The sequence below is a fragment of the Trachypithecus francoisi genome, unplaced genomic scaffold (genome assembly GCF_009764315.1).
Source record: "Trachypithecus francoisi isolate TF-2019V2 unplaced genomic scaffold, Tfra_2.0 Lachesis_group17, whole genome shotgun sequence".
NCBI lineage: Eukaryota > Metazoa > Chordata > Mammalia > Primates > Cercopithecidae > Trachypithecus > Trachypithecus francoisi.
The window spans coordinates 97,359,852-97,377,508 of NW_022681462.1; the positions used below are offsets into that span (position 1 = coordinate 97,359,852).

At 37.9% G+C, this 17,657-nt stretch overlaps 1 protein-coding gene across 6 annotated transcripts in view; it reads left to right on the forward strand.

Moving 5' to 3' along the window:
* ROCK2 (Rho associated coiled-coil containing protein kinase 2) overlaps positions 1 to 17,657 on the forward strand; it is a 169,950-nt gene that overhangs the window by 89,627 nt on the left and 62,666 nt on the right. For all 6 annotated transcript variants that reach the window (XM_033176550.1, XM_033176544.1, XM_033176545.1 and 3 more), the window contains exon 4: positions 9,113 to 9,250. In XM_033176550.1, coding sequence (XP_033032441.1) covers positions 9,113 to 9,250 — 138 coding nt within the window. The remainder of the gene's footprint in view (positions 1 to 9,112; positions 9,251 to 17,657) is intronic.

Consider the following 17,657-nt stretch of genomic DNA (forward strand, 5'->3'; position numbering starts at 1 on the left):
AATACTGCTCTAGAGTATTTGAAATTCAAATTTATTCATTCAGTCAGTCACTTATTCACTCATACATTCACCATGTGGTCATTCACTCAACCAACCAACAAATACTTATATTAAGCGCCTATTCTGTACCAAGCACTGGGCTAGCTATGCAGTAGTGTGACAAAAATTTACAGTTCCAGCCCTCATGGAGTTTCCTGTGTAAGGGAAGGGAGATTCCATGTGCTTTCATGAAAAGCGGCGTTTTTGTTTCTTAAAAAAAAAAAAAAAAAGTGCCTACTTAAACAGATTTTAAAAATATAACTGAAGTGACAAAAATACACTCTCTGTAAATAAATAATATCTAATAGATGTGTTACCACTCAGAATTTCTACTACCATAAATAAATGTACTAAACCTGGTGTCAGAGATCACTGTGGGCCAGGTTAGAAAAACAAACACTTTTCTTTCTTTTTTTTTTTTTTTGAGACGGAATCTCGCTCTGTTACCCGGGCTGGAGTGCAGTGGCGGGATCTCAGCTCACTGCAAGCTCCGCCTCCCGGGTTTATGCCATTCTCCTGCCTCAGCCTCTGGAGTAGCTGGGACTACAGGCGCCCGCCACCTCGCCCGGCTAGTTTTTTGTATTTTTTAGTAGAGACGGGGTTTCACCGTGTTAGCCAGGATGGTCTCGATCTACTGACCTCACGATCCGCCCATCTCGGCCTCCCAAAGTGCTGGGATTACAGGCTTGAGCCACCGCGCCCAGCCAAACACTTTTCACTTGAAAATACATCACTCCATTATTCAGTGTTATAAAATGAAGAAAAATCACTAGTACTGCTCTAGTTAGTAAATGAAAATGTATTTGCTTATTACAAATGTTGGTTTGATTTCGAATCTCCTGAAGTACCTATCTCCTGAGGTGCTGGCTGAGCTTTAAGGACAGCTTGCAACGCTGGATCTTCCCATGGGCCACCATCTCTAATGATTCGAGTCACCAGTTCCAGATTCACATTTCCATATCTGTGGAGGTGATTCTGGTATTCCTGGAATGACCCAAGAATATCCTTTAAGGGCTCTTCATAAAACTCACGTCTTCCAAAGAATAGCAGCAACTCGAAGAAACTCACAGCAAGGCTACTCAAAACGTATTGTATGTGCTCACATTCATCTGGGAATGTTGTAAAACACAAAGTACAGTCTGAAGAACCTGAAGCTGTGGCAAAGGGATCTGCCATCTTCCAGCATTATCTTCAACCACCTGACAGAAGCGTCGGCAGTAACCCCTACTGCTGATCACGCAGCCACCGCAGCTGCCGCTGCCAGCACCGCGTCTGCTGTCGCCTGCACCTCCAAGCCCCACAGGACCCAGCAGGGACTCCACAGTGGCCACGAGCTCTTCTCCGAGGCGTTCGGCCTTTTGGTCGCTCTCTTCCTCCACCATGAGGCTCTCGCCACTGAACGCGTACCAGCCCCTGCTCCTCTACCGCTAACTGCTTAGGCTAACCCCCCAAATTGGAAAATATTTTAAAACGAGAAGTGATGTAATCTATTAATATAATCTTTGTAATTATAATTTGTTTAGGCAGTTTTCATTTTGGGCTCTATTTTCTTTATATCCATACTGATGTTTTGTTTACTTGTTCTGTCAAATACTGAGAGGCCCTAGCCTACTATCCCTGCATTAAAAATTTTGGTTGGGGTATAATTCAACCTCCGAACAACCTAAACTAAGACCATGGGTATTAACATTTCCAACTGAAGCTATAGGTTTGTCTGTTTCTTTCTTAGTTCTGTTAGTTTTTATGTTATTAATTTTCAGGCTCGTTTATTGAAGATGCATACGTAATTAGAATGGTTATGCCTCCATAATTAATTTCCTCTTTTATCTGAATTGACTTCTTTATCTCATTTTATAATACTCTTTGCCTTGAAGTCTGCTTTATTATTTATATGCCAACTTTCTTACCCTTGCAGTTTACATGGTATATCTTTCTGCATTCGTTTGTTTTCAACTCATTTGGCCTCATAAACTATACGACTTAGGTATATATTTATATCTAATATGTATGTTAGATATATATATGAGTCCATTCTCACATTGCTGTAAAGAACTACCTGAGAGACTGGATAATTCATAAAAGAGGTTTAATTGACTCACAATTCTGCAGGCTGTACAGGAAGCGTGGCTGGGGGGCCTCAGGAAATTTATAATCCTGGCAGAAGGTGAAAGGGAAGCAAGCACGTCTTACGTGGCCAGAGGAGGAGGAAGAGAACAGAGAGGGAGAATGCCACACACTTTTAACAACCAGATCTCATGAGAACTCACTATCAGGAGAACAACAAGGGGGAAGTCCCTCCCCATGATCCAGTCACCTCCCTCTAGGCCCTTCCTCCAACACTGGGGATTACAATTTGACCTGAGATTTGGGTGGGGACACAAATCCAAACCATATCAATATATAATCATCATATATAAGTATGTGAACTATAATTGCTTTTTAATCAGTTTTTATAATTTATGTTTATTAATTGGAGTATTTAATCCATTTATAATTACACATATTTTAGATTGTTTAAAATGGTATTGGAATCCCAAGTCTTCATTTTCATTTATTCATTTTGTCATTATTTTTCAGATTGATTTGTATTCAAGTTCACTGACTTCCATATAGTTTCCTTTTTTTTTTTTTTTTTTTTTTGGAGACAGAATCGTGTACTGTCATCCAGGCTGGAGTGCATGGAGTGCAGTGGCACCATCTCAGCTCACTGCAACCTCTGTCTCCCAGGTTTAAGCAATTCCCCTGCCTCAGTCTCCCGAGTAGCTGAGATTACAGGCGCACACCACCATGCCCGGCTAATTTTTGTATTTTTAGTAGAGATGGGGTTTCATGTGTTGGCCAGGCTGATCTCGAACTCCTGACCTCAAGTGATCCGCCCATCTTAGCCTTCCAAAGTGCTGGGATTACAGGTGTGAGCCACTGCACTGGCCTAGTTTCCATTTTTCTGTTGATATTTACTTCTATTCACTCATTAAGACTATATTTTATTTCGTTAATATATTTTCCCTTAGTTCTTTGAACGTATTTATAAGAGCTATTTTTAAGTATTTGTCAGTTGAATCTAACATCTTTTGGGGCCATTTTCTATTGACTGCTTTTTTCTTGATGATAAGTCGCATTTTCCTTTTTGCCTGTCTAGTAATTTTTAAATTATATACTGTACCTTGTGGATGTATGGTGGAAACTCTGGAGTTTTGTTCTTTTTCTTTGAATGCTATTGATTTTCATTCTGATAGGCTGTCCAGTTACTTGCTGTTCATCCTTAACTCTTGCAGGCTTAGTTTTACACTTTTGGAAAGATCAAGTTATTTCCCAAGTTCTTTTTTTTTTTTTTTGAGATGGAGTCTTGCTCTGTCGCCCAGGCTGGAGTGCAGTGGTGCGATCTCAGCTCACTGCAAGCTCCGCCTCCTGGGTTCATGCCATTCTCCTTCCTCAGCCTCCCAAGTAGCTGGGACTACAGGCGCCTGCCACCATGCCCAGCTAATTTTTTGTATTTTTAGTAGAGACGGGGTTTCACCCTGTTAGCCAGGATGGTCTCAATCTCCTGACCTCGTGATCCACCCTCCTCGGCCTCCCAAATTGCAGGGATTACAGGCGTGAGCCACCGCACCCGGCCCCCAAGTTCTTTTAAATTTGTAGGATGCAACCTCCAAACTGTGTTTCCCTTTGGATCTTTTAGGTTTTAATATTAGGTTTTGTTAGGTTAGTACTAGAGTAGGTCTTACTTTAGAGCCTGGTTCTTTTTCATAAGATGTGTCAGCTGAATGTCCAATAAATTAGCAAGATTTCTCTCTCTCTCTCTTTTTTCTTTTTTTCTTTTTTTTTAAAAGAGACAGGGTCTCACTATGTTGCCCAGGCTGTCTTGAACTCTTGGGCTCAAGCAGTCCTCTTGCCTCAGCTTCCCAAAGTGTTGGGATTACAGGCGTGAGCCACCACACCTGCCCTTCTCTATTTTTGCTTGTCTGGAAATCCTGTGTTCTTCCAATGCCACTTAACCTCTAGTGTTTGTGTTTTACCATAACCCCAAAGCAGTTGGTCTCTAGTAAACCTGGACTACTTTCTCTCTGGGTGGCCCAACCTTTAGCCAAGTACACGCATGTGACTGACTTCTAGGGATCTCCTCTCTTTACCTTCCAGTTTCTTGCCCAGAATAATTTAGCTGCTTCATTTGTCTTAAACTCTGATCTCTGCCTCCTCAACTCAGCAGAAACATACAATTACACGCTGTACACTGGTTGCAATATTGACTTTTATCAGAGTTTCTGGGCAATTATGATGTTGACTTGGTGAGTTTCTCTTCTCTCAGGAATTACAGTCTTGTGTTTATTTTACGAAACCTGAATACAGTTGCCTCGTGTGTTTTGTCATTTTTGATGGTTGTTTACAATGGGAGGGCTAGCTGGTACCAATTACTTCGTCATAGCCAGAAGTGCATGATTCTGAGTATATAAATTTATTGTGTCATCCTGAGACTTACTTGTATTGTATTTTCGATTAGTGATTTGTTCAAACCCACTCCCCAAATAAAATTTTGTGCCTGGCTTTTATTGGAGGGGGAACAAAACTTTCTCTATTAAAGAGGCATAGCATTTTAATGATTTTCTAAAATTTTATTGCACTTTATAGAGTATCTGATAAGTGTCATGGTTCTTCCCTGTCTCCTCTGGGGAAGACACTACCGTATCTTTGGTTTATCTTATTTTCATCAATGTAAGTATTAACTATACATGTGGATGCTATTTGACAAAAGATAACTAGAAATATTACCTGCTGAATTTTTTTTTTTTTTTTTTTTGAGACTTAGTCTCGCTCTGTCGCCCCAGGCTGGAGTGCAGTTTTGCCATCTGGGCTCACTGCAAGCTCCGCCTCCAGGGTTCACGCCATTCTCCTGCCTCAGCCTCCTGAGTAGCTGGCACTACAGGCGCCCGCCACCACGCCTGGCTATATTTTTTTTTTGTATTTTTAGTAGAGACGGGGTTTCAGTGTGTTAGCCAGGATGGTCTCGATCTCCTGACCTTGTGATCTGCCTGCCTCAGCCTCCCAGAGTGTTGGGATTACAGGTGTGAGCCACCGCGCCCGGCCCTGAATCATTTTTAAAACTGGAAATTAATGGTGTGGCCACTTGTAAAATAAATTTTTGCAGATATTACTTCAGTCATTAAATGTTTAGTGAGTGCCTGTTTTATTGCCATTGCTGGCATTGTACTTGGCACTAGGAGTATAAGGGAGAACAAAATAGATGTGCATGATCCCCATCCTTGTTGAATTTACATTCCACTATGGGAGACAGGCAATAAATACAAAGAAACAACATCAAAAATTGCAAATTATAGTATCTACCAGGAAGAAAACAAACAGGGTTCTATGGTTGAGAACAGTGAGTTCCTAGTTTAGTTAGGGTGGTCAGAGAAGATCTCTTTGAGGAGTTTTATATTTAAACTGAATGGATAAGGAGGTAGTGTCCTTATGGGAATAGTTGAATTAGGTACTATGTTGGGTTTTTTAATACCTTTCCAGTACCCATAAAGATCCTGAGGAAAGTTTTGTTGTATTAGAGGAACTGAAAGAAGATAAATGTGTCTGAAGTATGAACAAGGGGAAGAAAATGACAAGATTTAAGTTGGGAAGGTGGACATAGGCTAGATCATTTAGGACCCTGTAGACAATGGTTAGGAGCTTGATTTCTTCTTATCTTCTTTCTTCCATCCTGGAATAGGGTAACCACATAATTTGTTGTACAAAAACTGGTGTACTCTGAATAAAAAGGAACACCAACTGGATGGAATACTGGGTTGGCAGATGTAATCTAGCCCTGTTTGGGAAAATCATCCTAATTGTGTGCGTAACATGTGTAGAAATAATATATATTCTACCTGCAGATTACCTTTAAATCTTTTATTATTATTATTATTATTATTAACTTTAAGTTATAAACTTTAAGTTATATTAACTTTAAGTTCTGGAATACATGTGCAGAATGTGCAACTTTGTTACATAGGTATACATGTGCCATTGTGGTTTGCTGCATCCATCAACCCATCATCTACATTTCTCCTAATGCTCTCCCTCCTCTGGCCCCTCACCCCCTGACAGGCACTGGTGTGTGATGTTCCCCTCCCTGTGTTCTCACTGTTCAACTCCCACTTATGAGTGAGAACCTGCGGTGTTTGTTTTTCTGTTCCTGTGTTAATTTGCTGAGAATGATGGTTTCCAGCTTCATCCATGTCCCTGCAAAGGACATGAATTCTTCCTTTTTTATGGCTGCATAGTATTCCATGGTGTATATGTGCCACATTTTGTTTATCCAGTCTATCATTGATGGGCATTTGGGTTGGTTCCAAGTCTTTGCTATTATGAACAGTGCTGCAATAAACATACATGTGCATGTGTCTTTATAGTAGAATGGTTTATAATCCTTTGGGTATATACCAAGTAATGGGATTGCTGGGTCAAATGTTTTTTCTGGTTCTAGATCTTTTTTTTTTTTTTTTTTCCCCACCCAGGCTGGAGTGCAGTGGTGCGATCTTGGCTCACTACAGCCTCAGCCACCTGGCTTCAAGTGATTCTCCTGCCTCAGTCTCCCAAGGACCTGGAATTACAGGCGTGCACCACCGTGCCCAGCTAATTTTTGTATTTTTAGTAGAAATGTGATTTCACCATGTTGGCCAGGCTGGTCTCGAATGCCTGACTTCAGGTGATCTGCCCGCCTCAGCCTCCCAAAGTGCTGGGATTACAGGCGTGAGCCACTGCGTCTGGCCTCTGGTTCTAGATCCTTGAGGAATTGCCACACTGTCTTCCACAGTGGTTTAATTTACACTCCCACCAACAGTGTAAAAGTGTTCTATTTCTCCACATCCTCTCCAGCATCTATTGTTTCCTGACTTTTTAATGATCGCCTTTCTAACTGGTATAAGGTAGTATCTCATTGTGGTTTTGATTTGCATTTCTCTAATGAGCAGAGGTGATGAGCTTTTTTTCATGTTTGTTGGCTGCATAAATGTCTTCTTTGGAGAAGTGTCTGTTCATATCCTTTGCCCACTTTTTGATTGAGTTTTTTTTCTTGTAAATTTGTTTAAGTTCCTTGTAGGTTCTGGGTATTAGCCCTTTGTCAGCTGGATAGATTGCAAAAATGTTCTCCCATTCTGTAGGTTACTTGTTCACTATGATGATAGTTTCTTTTGCTGTGCAGAAACTGTTTAGTTTAATTAGATCCCATTTGTCAATTTTGGCTTTTGTTGCCATTCCTTTTGGTGTTTTAGTCATGAAGTCTTTGTCCATACCTGTGTCCTGAATGGTATTGCCTAGGTTTTCTTCTAGGGTTTTTATGGTTTTAGGTCTTACATTTAAGTCTTTAATCCATCTTGAGTTAATTCTACTTACTATCTATATAGACCTTGGGCAGTTTAATGTCTCTGTGCCTCAGATTTCCCATTTGCAGTATGGGGAAATAATATCCTCACTGGGAATGAAGATTAAGTAAAATAATATATGCATCAGAACACACAGTGCCTGGCACATGCCAAGTACTTAGTAAATCTGTTCTTTCAGCAAATATTTATTGAAAGGTTATTATGTGCCAGACATTATGCTAGACAATGGGGATTAAACGTTGAACCAAACACAGAAATCCTTGCCTTCATTGGGTTTATATTCTGGTGCTGAGAAGTAGGTGATAAATAAGTTAAAAATGGGATGTAAGGTGGTAATAAGTGTGATGTAGCAAAAACATGACACAGAGAATGGAATATGGAACATGCTGGCAGCAGAAGAGGATGGTAAGCGAATATGGAATATGCTGGCAATAGAAGGGGATAGTGAGCTGAAAGTTTAAGTAGATTGATCAGAGTAGACCTCATTGAGAAGGCAGGATTTGAACAGGGATTTAAGGAAGTGAAGGATTGAGCCAGCTACAGCAGGATTTCAGGCAGAGGGAACATGCAGAGATGATATGGGAAGCTGGTAGGAGGTTTTAAGCAGGGGAGTGACAGGAAATGGTTTGTGTTCCAGAATGGAGACTAGGCTGTGGATAAGAGAGAGTGACAGCAGGGAAACAAGTTGGTAATTGAAATAAAAGATGTTGAACCACGGTGGTATCAGTGGAGGTAGTTAGAAATGGTTGGATTCTGAAACTACTCGGAGGTAGAACTGACAGGATTTACTGATAAATTTGATAAGCTGTTTGAGAGAAAATGAGGTGCCAAAGGTTTTTTTTAGCTAGAGCAACTAGAAGGATGAAGCTGCCATTTACTGAAATGGGGAATAACTGTGGGAGGAATAAATTCAGGGGTGAAGATTAGGAGTTTCAGTTTTAGGCATCCTATTAGACACCCAAGCATTAGTGTTAACAGTTGTTACTTATCCAATAAATGTTAGCTGTTATAATCATTCATTAAATATTTATTGGCACCCTGGTGGACAGTTTGCTATGTTCTTGGAATTAAAAAGGTGGTCAAAACTAGACAATCTTCTTGCATTTATGGAATTTGCAGTCTAATCGGAAACATAGGAATTGGTTAAAGGACTTCATTGTTGGTAGTATTTTTTTCCTTAAAACAAACAAACAAAACAAAAGAAAACCTTTAATTAGGGCACCTAAAGAGAAATAAGAGTGACTTAACAAAATCATAGGTATCCCTTGATATCTAAATTTATTAGGTTCTTACGGGCAGATAGTGAGGGATATGTGTACATTGATGTTTCAGACTACTTACATAAATGGTTTTTTTCAGTAGACATATCTTTTAAGTTTCTTATTTAACAATATCTCATTCTTAAAATTGGTTAGCTTAACTAATATGAGAGAATGAAGCTTCGTGAATTTACCTTCATTTAGTTGAAATGAGAGAGCTGTATATTGAATTCAGTGTTTAAAAGTATTACATATTTCATGAAATACTTAGGTTGTTAGAAATGTTCTCCTTTGTTTCTTTCATTAAAAATGTTTTACTTTTCCTTTTTATTAGTTAAGGACCTTTTTTTGTAACTAAAGTCTTTAATAATAGCATTATAGTATCATCTATTTACCTTTCTCTTACAACATTGAAGTATAAATTTTTGTGTTTTAAAAAAACAGGTTCGTCATAAGGCATCGCAGAAGGTTTATGCTATGAAGCTTCTTAGTAAGTTTGAAATGATAAAAAGATCAGATTCTGCCTTTTTTTGGGAAGAAAGAGATATTATGGCCTTTGCCAATAGCCCCTGGGTGGTTCAGGTAAGCATACTAACTTTTATAAGTTTATTTCCTTTTATTAATGAGTGCTTTATTATTCATGAGTTGATTTTTGTGTACCAAGTCTTATGCTTCATTTACATAGTAACAGTGCAGTTATTTTTGGGAGATTTGATTTAGAACATTTGTTTAATGTTCCAAAACAGTATGTCCACATAGATATGACATGTAATACTTACTTAAATTGTTGTATGGAGGCAAGTATTACTTACAACTTTTTCTTCTTAATTCTTTTATAAAGAATTGGCTCGAATACCAGTATGCCATTATTTCATACCCACTTATTCTTGTGATTTACATAGTAGGAACGTAGTAAATTCATTGAATCATCTGGGAGGATATATACATATTAATATTCCAACATGGCACATTGTATACATATGTAACAAACCTGCACATTGTACACATGTACCCTGCTCACACCTGTAATCCCAGCACTTCGGGAGGCCGAGGCAGGTGGATCACGAGGTCAGGAGATTGAGACCATCATGGCTAACACAATGAATCCCTGTCTCTGCTAAAAATACAAAAAATTAGGCAGGCATGGTGGCACGCACCTGTAATTCCAGCTACTTGGGAGGCTGAGGCAGGAGAATCGCTTGAACCCGGGAGGCGGAGGTTACAGTGAGCCAAGATTGTGCCACTGCACTCCAGCCTGGGTGACAGAGCTAGACTCCGTCTCAAAAAAAAAAGTTTATGTTACATTTATCAGCCTATCTTGAAAAGAAAAAAAAAACAAAAAAACTTCCTACAATAAACATTTAGAAAATTCTACAATATTATAATATTATGGCTCCTAATTTTGCCTTTTATTTGACTGTGGGTTAAGGAATTTATGTTTCTGCTTTGCCTTCATTCTTTTTTTTTTTTTTTTTTTTGAGATGAAGTCTTGTTCTGCGTTGCCCAGACTGGAGTGCAGTGTTGCAATCTCTGTTCACTGCATCCTCTGCTTCCCAGGTTCAAGTTGTTCTCCTGCCTCAGTCTCTCGAATAGCTAAGACTACAGGCACCTGCCACTATGGCCGGCTAATTTTTGCATTTTTAGTAGACATGGGGTTTCGCCGTGTTGGCCAGACTGGTCTCGAACTGCAGACCTCAAGTGATCTGCCTGCCTTAGCCTCCCAAAGTGCTGGGATTACAGACGTGAGCCTCCACACCTGGCCTTTGCCTTCTTTACTATTATATTTCTCTCTAGCTTTGCTTCTCTAAAAAATTTTTTTATGCTAGTAACTAAATCTGCAAGCATTTTTGAACATGTATCGTGAGTAAGATTAGGTATATACCAGTTCTTGTTCAGAATGCTTAAATGATCTGGGAGTTTGATACCTTGCTTGTGGAAGGCAGTTCAGATCCCCACCCCTCCCCCCCAAAAAAACCCCACTTTTGACCAAGTTGTTTAGAAGCTCATTACTGTTACTTTTTCATAAGGTTGATCCTCACTGCTGCTCCCTCCCCCGCTGTTTTTTAAAATTGTAGGCAGTGAATAGAAATTCTGATATGTACTGCAAAACTAAAACTTTTATGGTAAATTCTATACCATGATATTTTTTTTTTCCCTTGAAATGGTCTCCCTCTGTCACCCAGACTGGAGTGCATTGGCATGATCTCTGCTCATTGCAACCTCCGCTTCCTGGATTCAAGCGATTCTCCTGCCTCAGCCTCCCGAGTAGCTGGGATTACGGGTTCTCACTACCACGCCTGGCTAATTTTTGTATTTTTAGTAGAGAGATGGGGTCTCACCATGTTAGCCAGGCTGGTCTTGAGCTCCTCACCCTAGGTGATCCACCTGCCTTGACCTCCCAAAGTGCTGGGATTACAGGCATGAGCCACTGTGCCCGGCCTATATACCATGATAATTTATCTGATTAAAGAATGATTGCAATAAAGTATTTGTTTCACTTTTAGCTTTAAATCGCTTTCATAGTACCAGATTGCCATTTCTAGTTATTTCATAAATTGATACTCTTTGATCTTTAAATCTGCTGTGTGAACCTTTATAAAGAATTAATTGAGATAGAAGAAAATCTGCTGATTATTGAGGTAATTGGGATACTGGATCTGAGGAAGCAAACCAATAGTGAAACACAGTACAATTGAAGAAGTAAATCCGATTATAATTGTGGCCTTTATATGCTTATCTCTCGGTAAAGAACAACATTCCATGCACCGTTATATTTATGTGTATAAAATGTTTTACTTTTTAGGAAAACTTGTGAAAGTGACTTATTTATTGTTTTATTCAATGATTTTGAATATTTTCACAGAATTGTACAGCCATCACTACTACCTAATTTTAGGACATTTTTCTCACCCTCCAAAGAAGCCCTGGACCAATTAGCATTTATTCCCCAATTCCGCCTCTCCCCTGCCCCTGTCAACTACTAGTCTATTTTATGTCTTTATGGATTTACCTATTCTGAAAGCTTCCAATAAATCAGGTCACACAACATGTATGTATGTCTTTTGTGACATCTTTCACCTAGCCTAATGTTTTAACATTCATTCATTCATGTTGCAGCATGTATCAACACTTAATTTCTTATTATGGTTAAATAATACTCTGTTACATGGTTTTACCACACTTTGTTCATTCATCACTTAATGGACATTTGTGTTGTTTCTCCTTTTTGACTATAATGAATAGTGCTGTTTTGAGTATTCTTTCATAAGGATTTTGGTACATATGTTCACACATTTCTTTTAGGGATCTACATTGCAGTGAAATTAATGAGTCATCGGATATGCCTATAATTAATTTCATTGGATTATTTCCGTTTTCCAAATCTCAGCTCTTATTTTTAAATGACTATTCAATATTTAATTGTACTAATGCCCCCATAGTTACTATACTTTTGTTAGAAATAGCTCTTTTCATTTTTGTTAATATAAATTAGCCACAGTAATAGGTCATATCTTGGACCTATCTGTATTTCTTGGAAATATATTCTTAGGATGATTTCTGAATTCAGTAGATAAATATTGACATATTTTAAAAACTTTTATTTTTTTGCGGGTAGAGAGGACTTTGTCTTTTTAAAGCCATTTATCTGTTCAGTTTGCTGTGTTTTTCTAGGGTCCTTATTTTTATGGCAAATGCTTTCTTGCTTTCCTTTGTAGTTTTATCACCCAGATGTGTACCCCTAAACACCTTAGTTTAGTTTTGGCATTTAAAAAAATTTAAGTTCAGGTATCTTTTAAATCTCTCAACCCTCTTCTTTCATTTACTTTTGTCCCCAGGTTGAAGAAACCTGGGTTTTGCTGATCTCTTCTTGTGATGTAGTTTAACATGTTTCTCTCTCACTGTATTTTTGTAAATTGGTTGTTAGATATAGAGGCTTGATCAGAGTCAGGTTTCACTTTGGAAGGGGATGGTGCAGGACTACTTCATAGACCAGGTTCGTAGGCCACCTATAAGAAGACTAATGTCTGGTTATCTGGTGTGTTACCAGGTATTTGTGCTCAGTGTCTTGATATATCATTTATTAAGGTTTGTAAAATGATACTTAAAGTCAGTCGTTCCTCCTTGGTTATAGTGACTGGAATACTTCTGTGAAGAAAAATATTTCTCTGTTTACTTGTTAGTTACTCAGGATGCAGTTCATACTGGAAGGACAGGATAAATACTTTATTCTTTTATTGTATTTACCAGTTTTCAAAAAAGGGTGACCAGTTTTGGGGGAGAATCAGTTTGAACTCATGGACTTGAAACCTGTTTGATATGTTTCAGTCCTTTGAATATCTTATTGATGCTCAAATTGTGGTACCTTTGACTAGTGGGATCAGAATGAGGTTGGTTTATGAAACCTTTAATGAAGCCTTAATAGTCTTTAATAGCTTGCTTGCAAAGTGATATAGGTGCTCCAGACCTATCTTAAACATTTGTGCTCTTGATGTGTAATTAACTGTGCTTGTAGGTCTGTCTTTTATGCATGTGTGAGATTTTCTTTAGAATAGATTCCTAGCATTGGGATTGCTAGGTCAGATGGTATGCACATTTGACTTTTTGATTGGTAGCACCAGATTGCCTTTTTAAAAAATTTTTCTTTATAAGTTTACATTATCTTTGTACAATAGATGTTCTCTTTCACCACAGTTTTAGCAAATACTTGATATTGTTAACTTTTAAATTTTTACTAGTTACATGCTGGAGAAATAAGGTGTTAACTGTGTTAAGTTGTGCTTCCTTGATTACTTACGAGATTCAGCATCTTTCATATGCTTGTTAATAATTTATATTCCTTATACATTAAGCCTAAAAATATAATTTATATTTTTATAAATTCATAATATAATTTTATATATAATATATAATTTATAATAATTTATATTTTATATGTCAAGCAATGTATAAGGAATATGAATTTCATTGCTAATGTATATGGAATATAAATTAGTAAGCAAATGAAATATGCTAATCTTTTATAGTACATTGAAAAAGATTTCAAAGTGTAAAATTTAAAGTAAATGCTATTTGCAATAATGTGATTTTTTAAAGTGGGATACTGAATTTGATTTACTAATTTGTTAAGTAGTTTTGCATCTATGTGCATAATGAGACTTGATCTTTAATTTAATTATTTAAACATGGGCTCTTGCTTTTCTTATTACAGTAAGACTATTGTAATAGACATAATAGGAGAGCATACTACTTTTTTCTGTGCTTTGGTATGGTTATATAAAATGTAAACTATTCATTTCATGAGGCTTGAATGAACTTCCTTGCAAAACTTTCAAGAAAAAAAATTCTTTTTTTTTTTTTTTTTCTGGAGGCAGGGTCTCACTCTGTTGCCCAGGCTGTATTTAGTACAGTAGCAAGGTCATGGCTCACTGAACCCTCAAATTCCTAGGCACAAACAATCCTCTCAGCTCAGTTTCCCAGGTAGCTGGTACTGCAAGCATGTACCACCATGCCCTGGCTCATTTTTGGTGAAGACCGGCGTCTCACTATGTTGCCCAGGCTAATCTCGAACTCCTGGCCTCAAGCATTCCTCCCATCTCTGCTTACCAAAGCACTGGGATTATAGACATGAGCCACTGCACCCAGCCTAATGATACATTTTTCCATTTTAAAAATGTATGATGATAAATTTATCCCAAAGTAGAAAAAAAAAGTATATTGAATCCCCATGTACAGTTCACCCAACTTCAACAATTACCAACCATGGCCAATCTCATTTCAGTTATGCTAGGAATTGCAAACATTTTTTGGTAAAGGGCCAGATGGTAAATATTTAGGCTTTGCAACCTAACAGGCAAAGTTGAAGATACTGTGGAAGTATTTATATAAGGAGAAAACAAATTTCTACACAGTTTTTATTGATGAAATTTAAGAGATAATAATACAGTTTTAAAAATACAGATCTACTAATGACAAGAATGAAATTCTTTTCTGGATGTTTGCTCAACCTGGGGTCCACAGTTAGTGTTTCCTATCATCAAAATTAAGTACAAATACTCATCTGTTAATGCTGGTGTGCAAAAATATTTTACATATTCGTCTTTGAAAATGTCCTTTCACACAGCTAGGTATTGCCACATACTATTATTATCCACTAACATATGATTGTTTTTTAAAGTTTTAGGTTTATAGAAAAATTGAGCAGACAGTATAGACTTCCTGTCTATCCCCAATACAGTTTTCCCTGTTATTACAAATGTATGAATGAACCAGTATTGATACATTAAAGTCTTTATTTAGATTTTTAAAATTTTTATCTAATGTTCTTTGTCTGTTTCAGGATCCCATCCAGAATACCACATTACATTTAGTTATCGTGTCTTCCTAGGCTCTTCTTGGCTGTGACAGTTTCTCATACTTTCCTTGTTTTTGATGATGTTGACAGTTTTGAGGAGTACATGAATTATACTGTAGGATGTGGATGCTCCTCTGTAGGAATTTGTCTGATGTTTTTCTTCCTAATTAGACTAGGGTTTTGGGTTTTTGGGAGAAAGACTGCAGAGTTAAAGTGCCATTTTCATGCTGTCGTATCAGGAGTACATACATTATTTATGACTGTTAATGTTGACCTCAAGCATATATTTATCACTTGGAGAAGGCATTTTCAGAAAATTTAAAAATTCTTCTTTTGATAGTTACAGGTTAATCATTTCTAATTGAAGGTTAGGTGGAAGAAACTCCTTGATTGGAAAGTTTAAATAGATTTCAAAATATGGATATTTCCCTTGCGCCTACATTTTGACCAAAAATGCTGCTTCAAAATGAGGAAATTAACATTGATACATTACATTAATATTCAGATCCCAATCAGGTTTTCACCAGTTTCCCAGTAATGTCTTTTATAGCAGGAGGATCCAGTTTCAAACCACATCACATTTATTTTCTTACAGTTTTGAATATTTCCTCAGTCTTCCCTTGACTTATCATCCTTTTTAGCTGTAATATCCCCCACTAGGCTGCCCGTTTGCCTGGATGTCCTTTGGACCCTGTTTTTGTTACCAACCACAGGTTCCTAGGCTCCCAGGCACTAGAAAATGAAATGAGGCAAGAAAGTGTCCCAGACAAGGCTTTATTCATGGCTGATGCTGGAGCACCAGGGAGACAGCACTGGAGTGAGAGTTCTCCAGCTGACTCTTTTTGGACACGTCTTTTTGTTGTTTTAAGAACCATGATGACATAAATAAGTATGAGATATTTGAATGTCATTACATATGCAGGGTGGAGCACAAGGTGTGCAGGTGCAGTGAGAAATCATGGTAGTACACACATGGCATGATAACAAAATGGTGAATAAGCTCCTCCCTGGGTGGGGAGTTTAGTATTATAAGGAGACAAGGGGTGGAGATTAGCTATTCTTCTGGTCTTATGTGCATATGGGCGATAGGATTAACTACCTTGAGTAAGATTTAAGGTGGGACTCTGTGTTTTTTAGTTTCTTCAAGATCATACTTCAGTGAGTATGGCAACTTGATAAGATTTAGGGTGGGATTCTGCTTATCTTAGTTTCCTCAAGTTCCTGCCATTAGCTGGAAGGAAGGTCAAGGAACGGGCAGAGTCCCATCCCTACTCTGTCTCACTTGGGCTTTGGTATCCCATGGCACCCATCCTCACACGTGAATAGTCCTCTTTTGCTTCCTCAGCTCTTCTACCCTCTGTGTGGCTTGACTTCTGACTCCTTTTATGGTTTGTTTTGATGAATAGTAATGCATGATTTTAATGCAGTAAAAGTTTAATCAAACTTTTATGGTTAATGGCCTTTTGTGTTCATTAAAGTTTGTCCCTACCTTAAGATCATGAAGATATTCTGCTATATTACCTTTCTGACTTTTATTTTTTCCCTGTTAATCTGTCCTGTCATAGTCCGTTAGGGCTGCTATAACAAAATACCATAAACCAAGTAGCTTATAAACAGCAGAACTTTATTTCCCAAAGTTCTAGATGCTGGGAAGTCCAAGATGAAGGTGCTGGCAGATTTGTTGTCTGGTGAGAATCCCCGTTGTCATATATGGCACCTTGTCCCTGTGTCCTCACGTGGTAGAAGGTGGTGAATGAGCTCCTTTGGGCCTATTTTACAAGGGCACTAAACCCATTTATGAAGGCTGACTTCTTGTTATGCAAACAAGGTGACTCAAGTGGCCTCCATGACCTATGCATTTCCCCAGAAGCCCCTTCTCCTAATACCATCACCTTAGGATGATGGTGTTACACCATCATTAAGATTTCATACGAATTTTGTGGGAACACAAAACATTCAGACCATAGCACCTAAGATAAGCCCAGAATGGATTTTTTAAAGAGTGTTATTTAAGGATTCAAATTTATTTGTTTCCATATGGATATTCAGTTGTTTCAACATTACATATTGACAAAACTTTCTGTTCCCGACTGGTGTATGTTAACTCCTTATGTTTTCATTCATTTATCCATCGGTGAATAGATCTGTTTTGGGGTTCTCTATCTCACTGCATCATTTATCTATTCTTGCCACCAGTAACACAGTACTTTAATTAGCTTCGCTTACCTTGCTTGTTATTTATTGGAGTTTCTTAGAATTACGAGTTTATAGAGTTCATCAGATTTGGAGGTAGTTTGGCCATTATTTCTTTAAATGTTTTTTCTATCTCAGTTCCTGTCCCCTAAGCCCCAATCCCCTTTCTCAGACTTCGGTTACACATGTGTAATCTGCTTGATGTTGCCCCATAGGTAACTGATACTTTTTTTCCACCAGTCTTTTTTTCTTTGCATGCTTCATTTTGTAAAGTTTTTTTGCTATGTCCTTAAGTTCGTGGATCTTCTACAGTATCTAGTCTAACTTCAATCCCTTTAAAGGGATTCTATTTGGCTTATTTGACTCCACAGAATTGTTTTGAGATTCATCCATGATGTATATCAATGTTTCATTCCTTTTTATTACTTTTATTACTTTTTATTA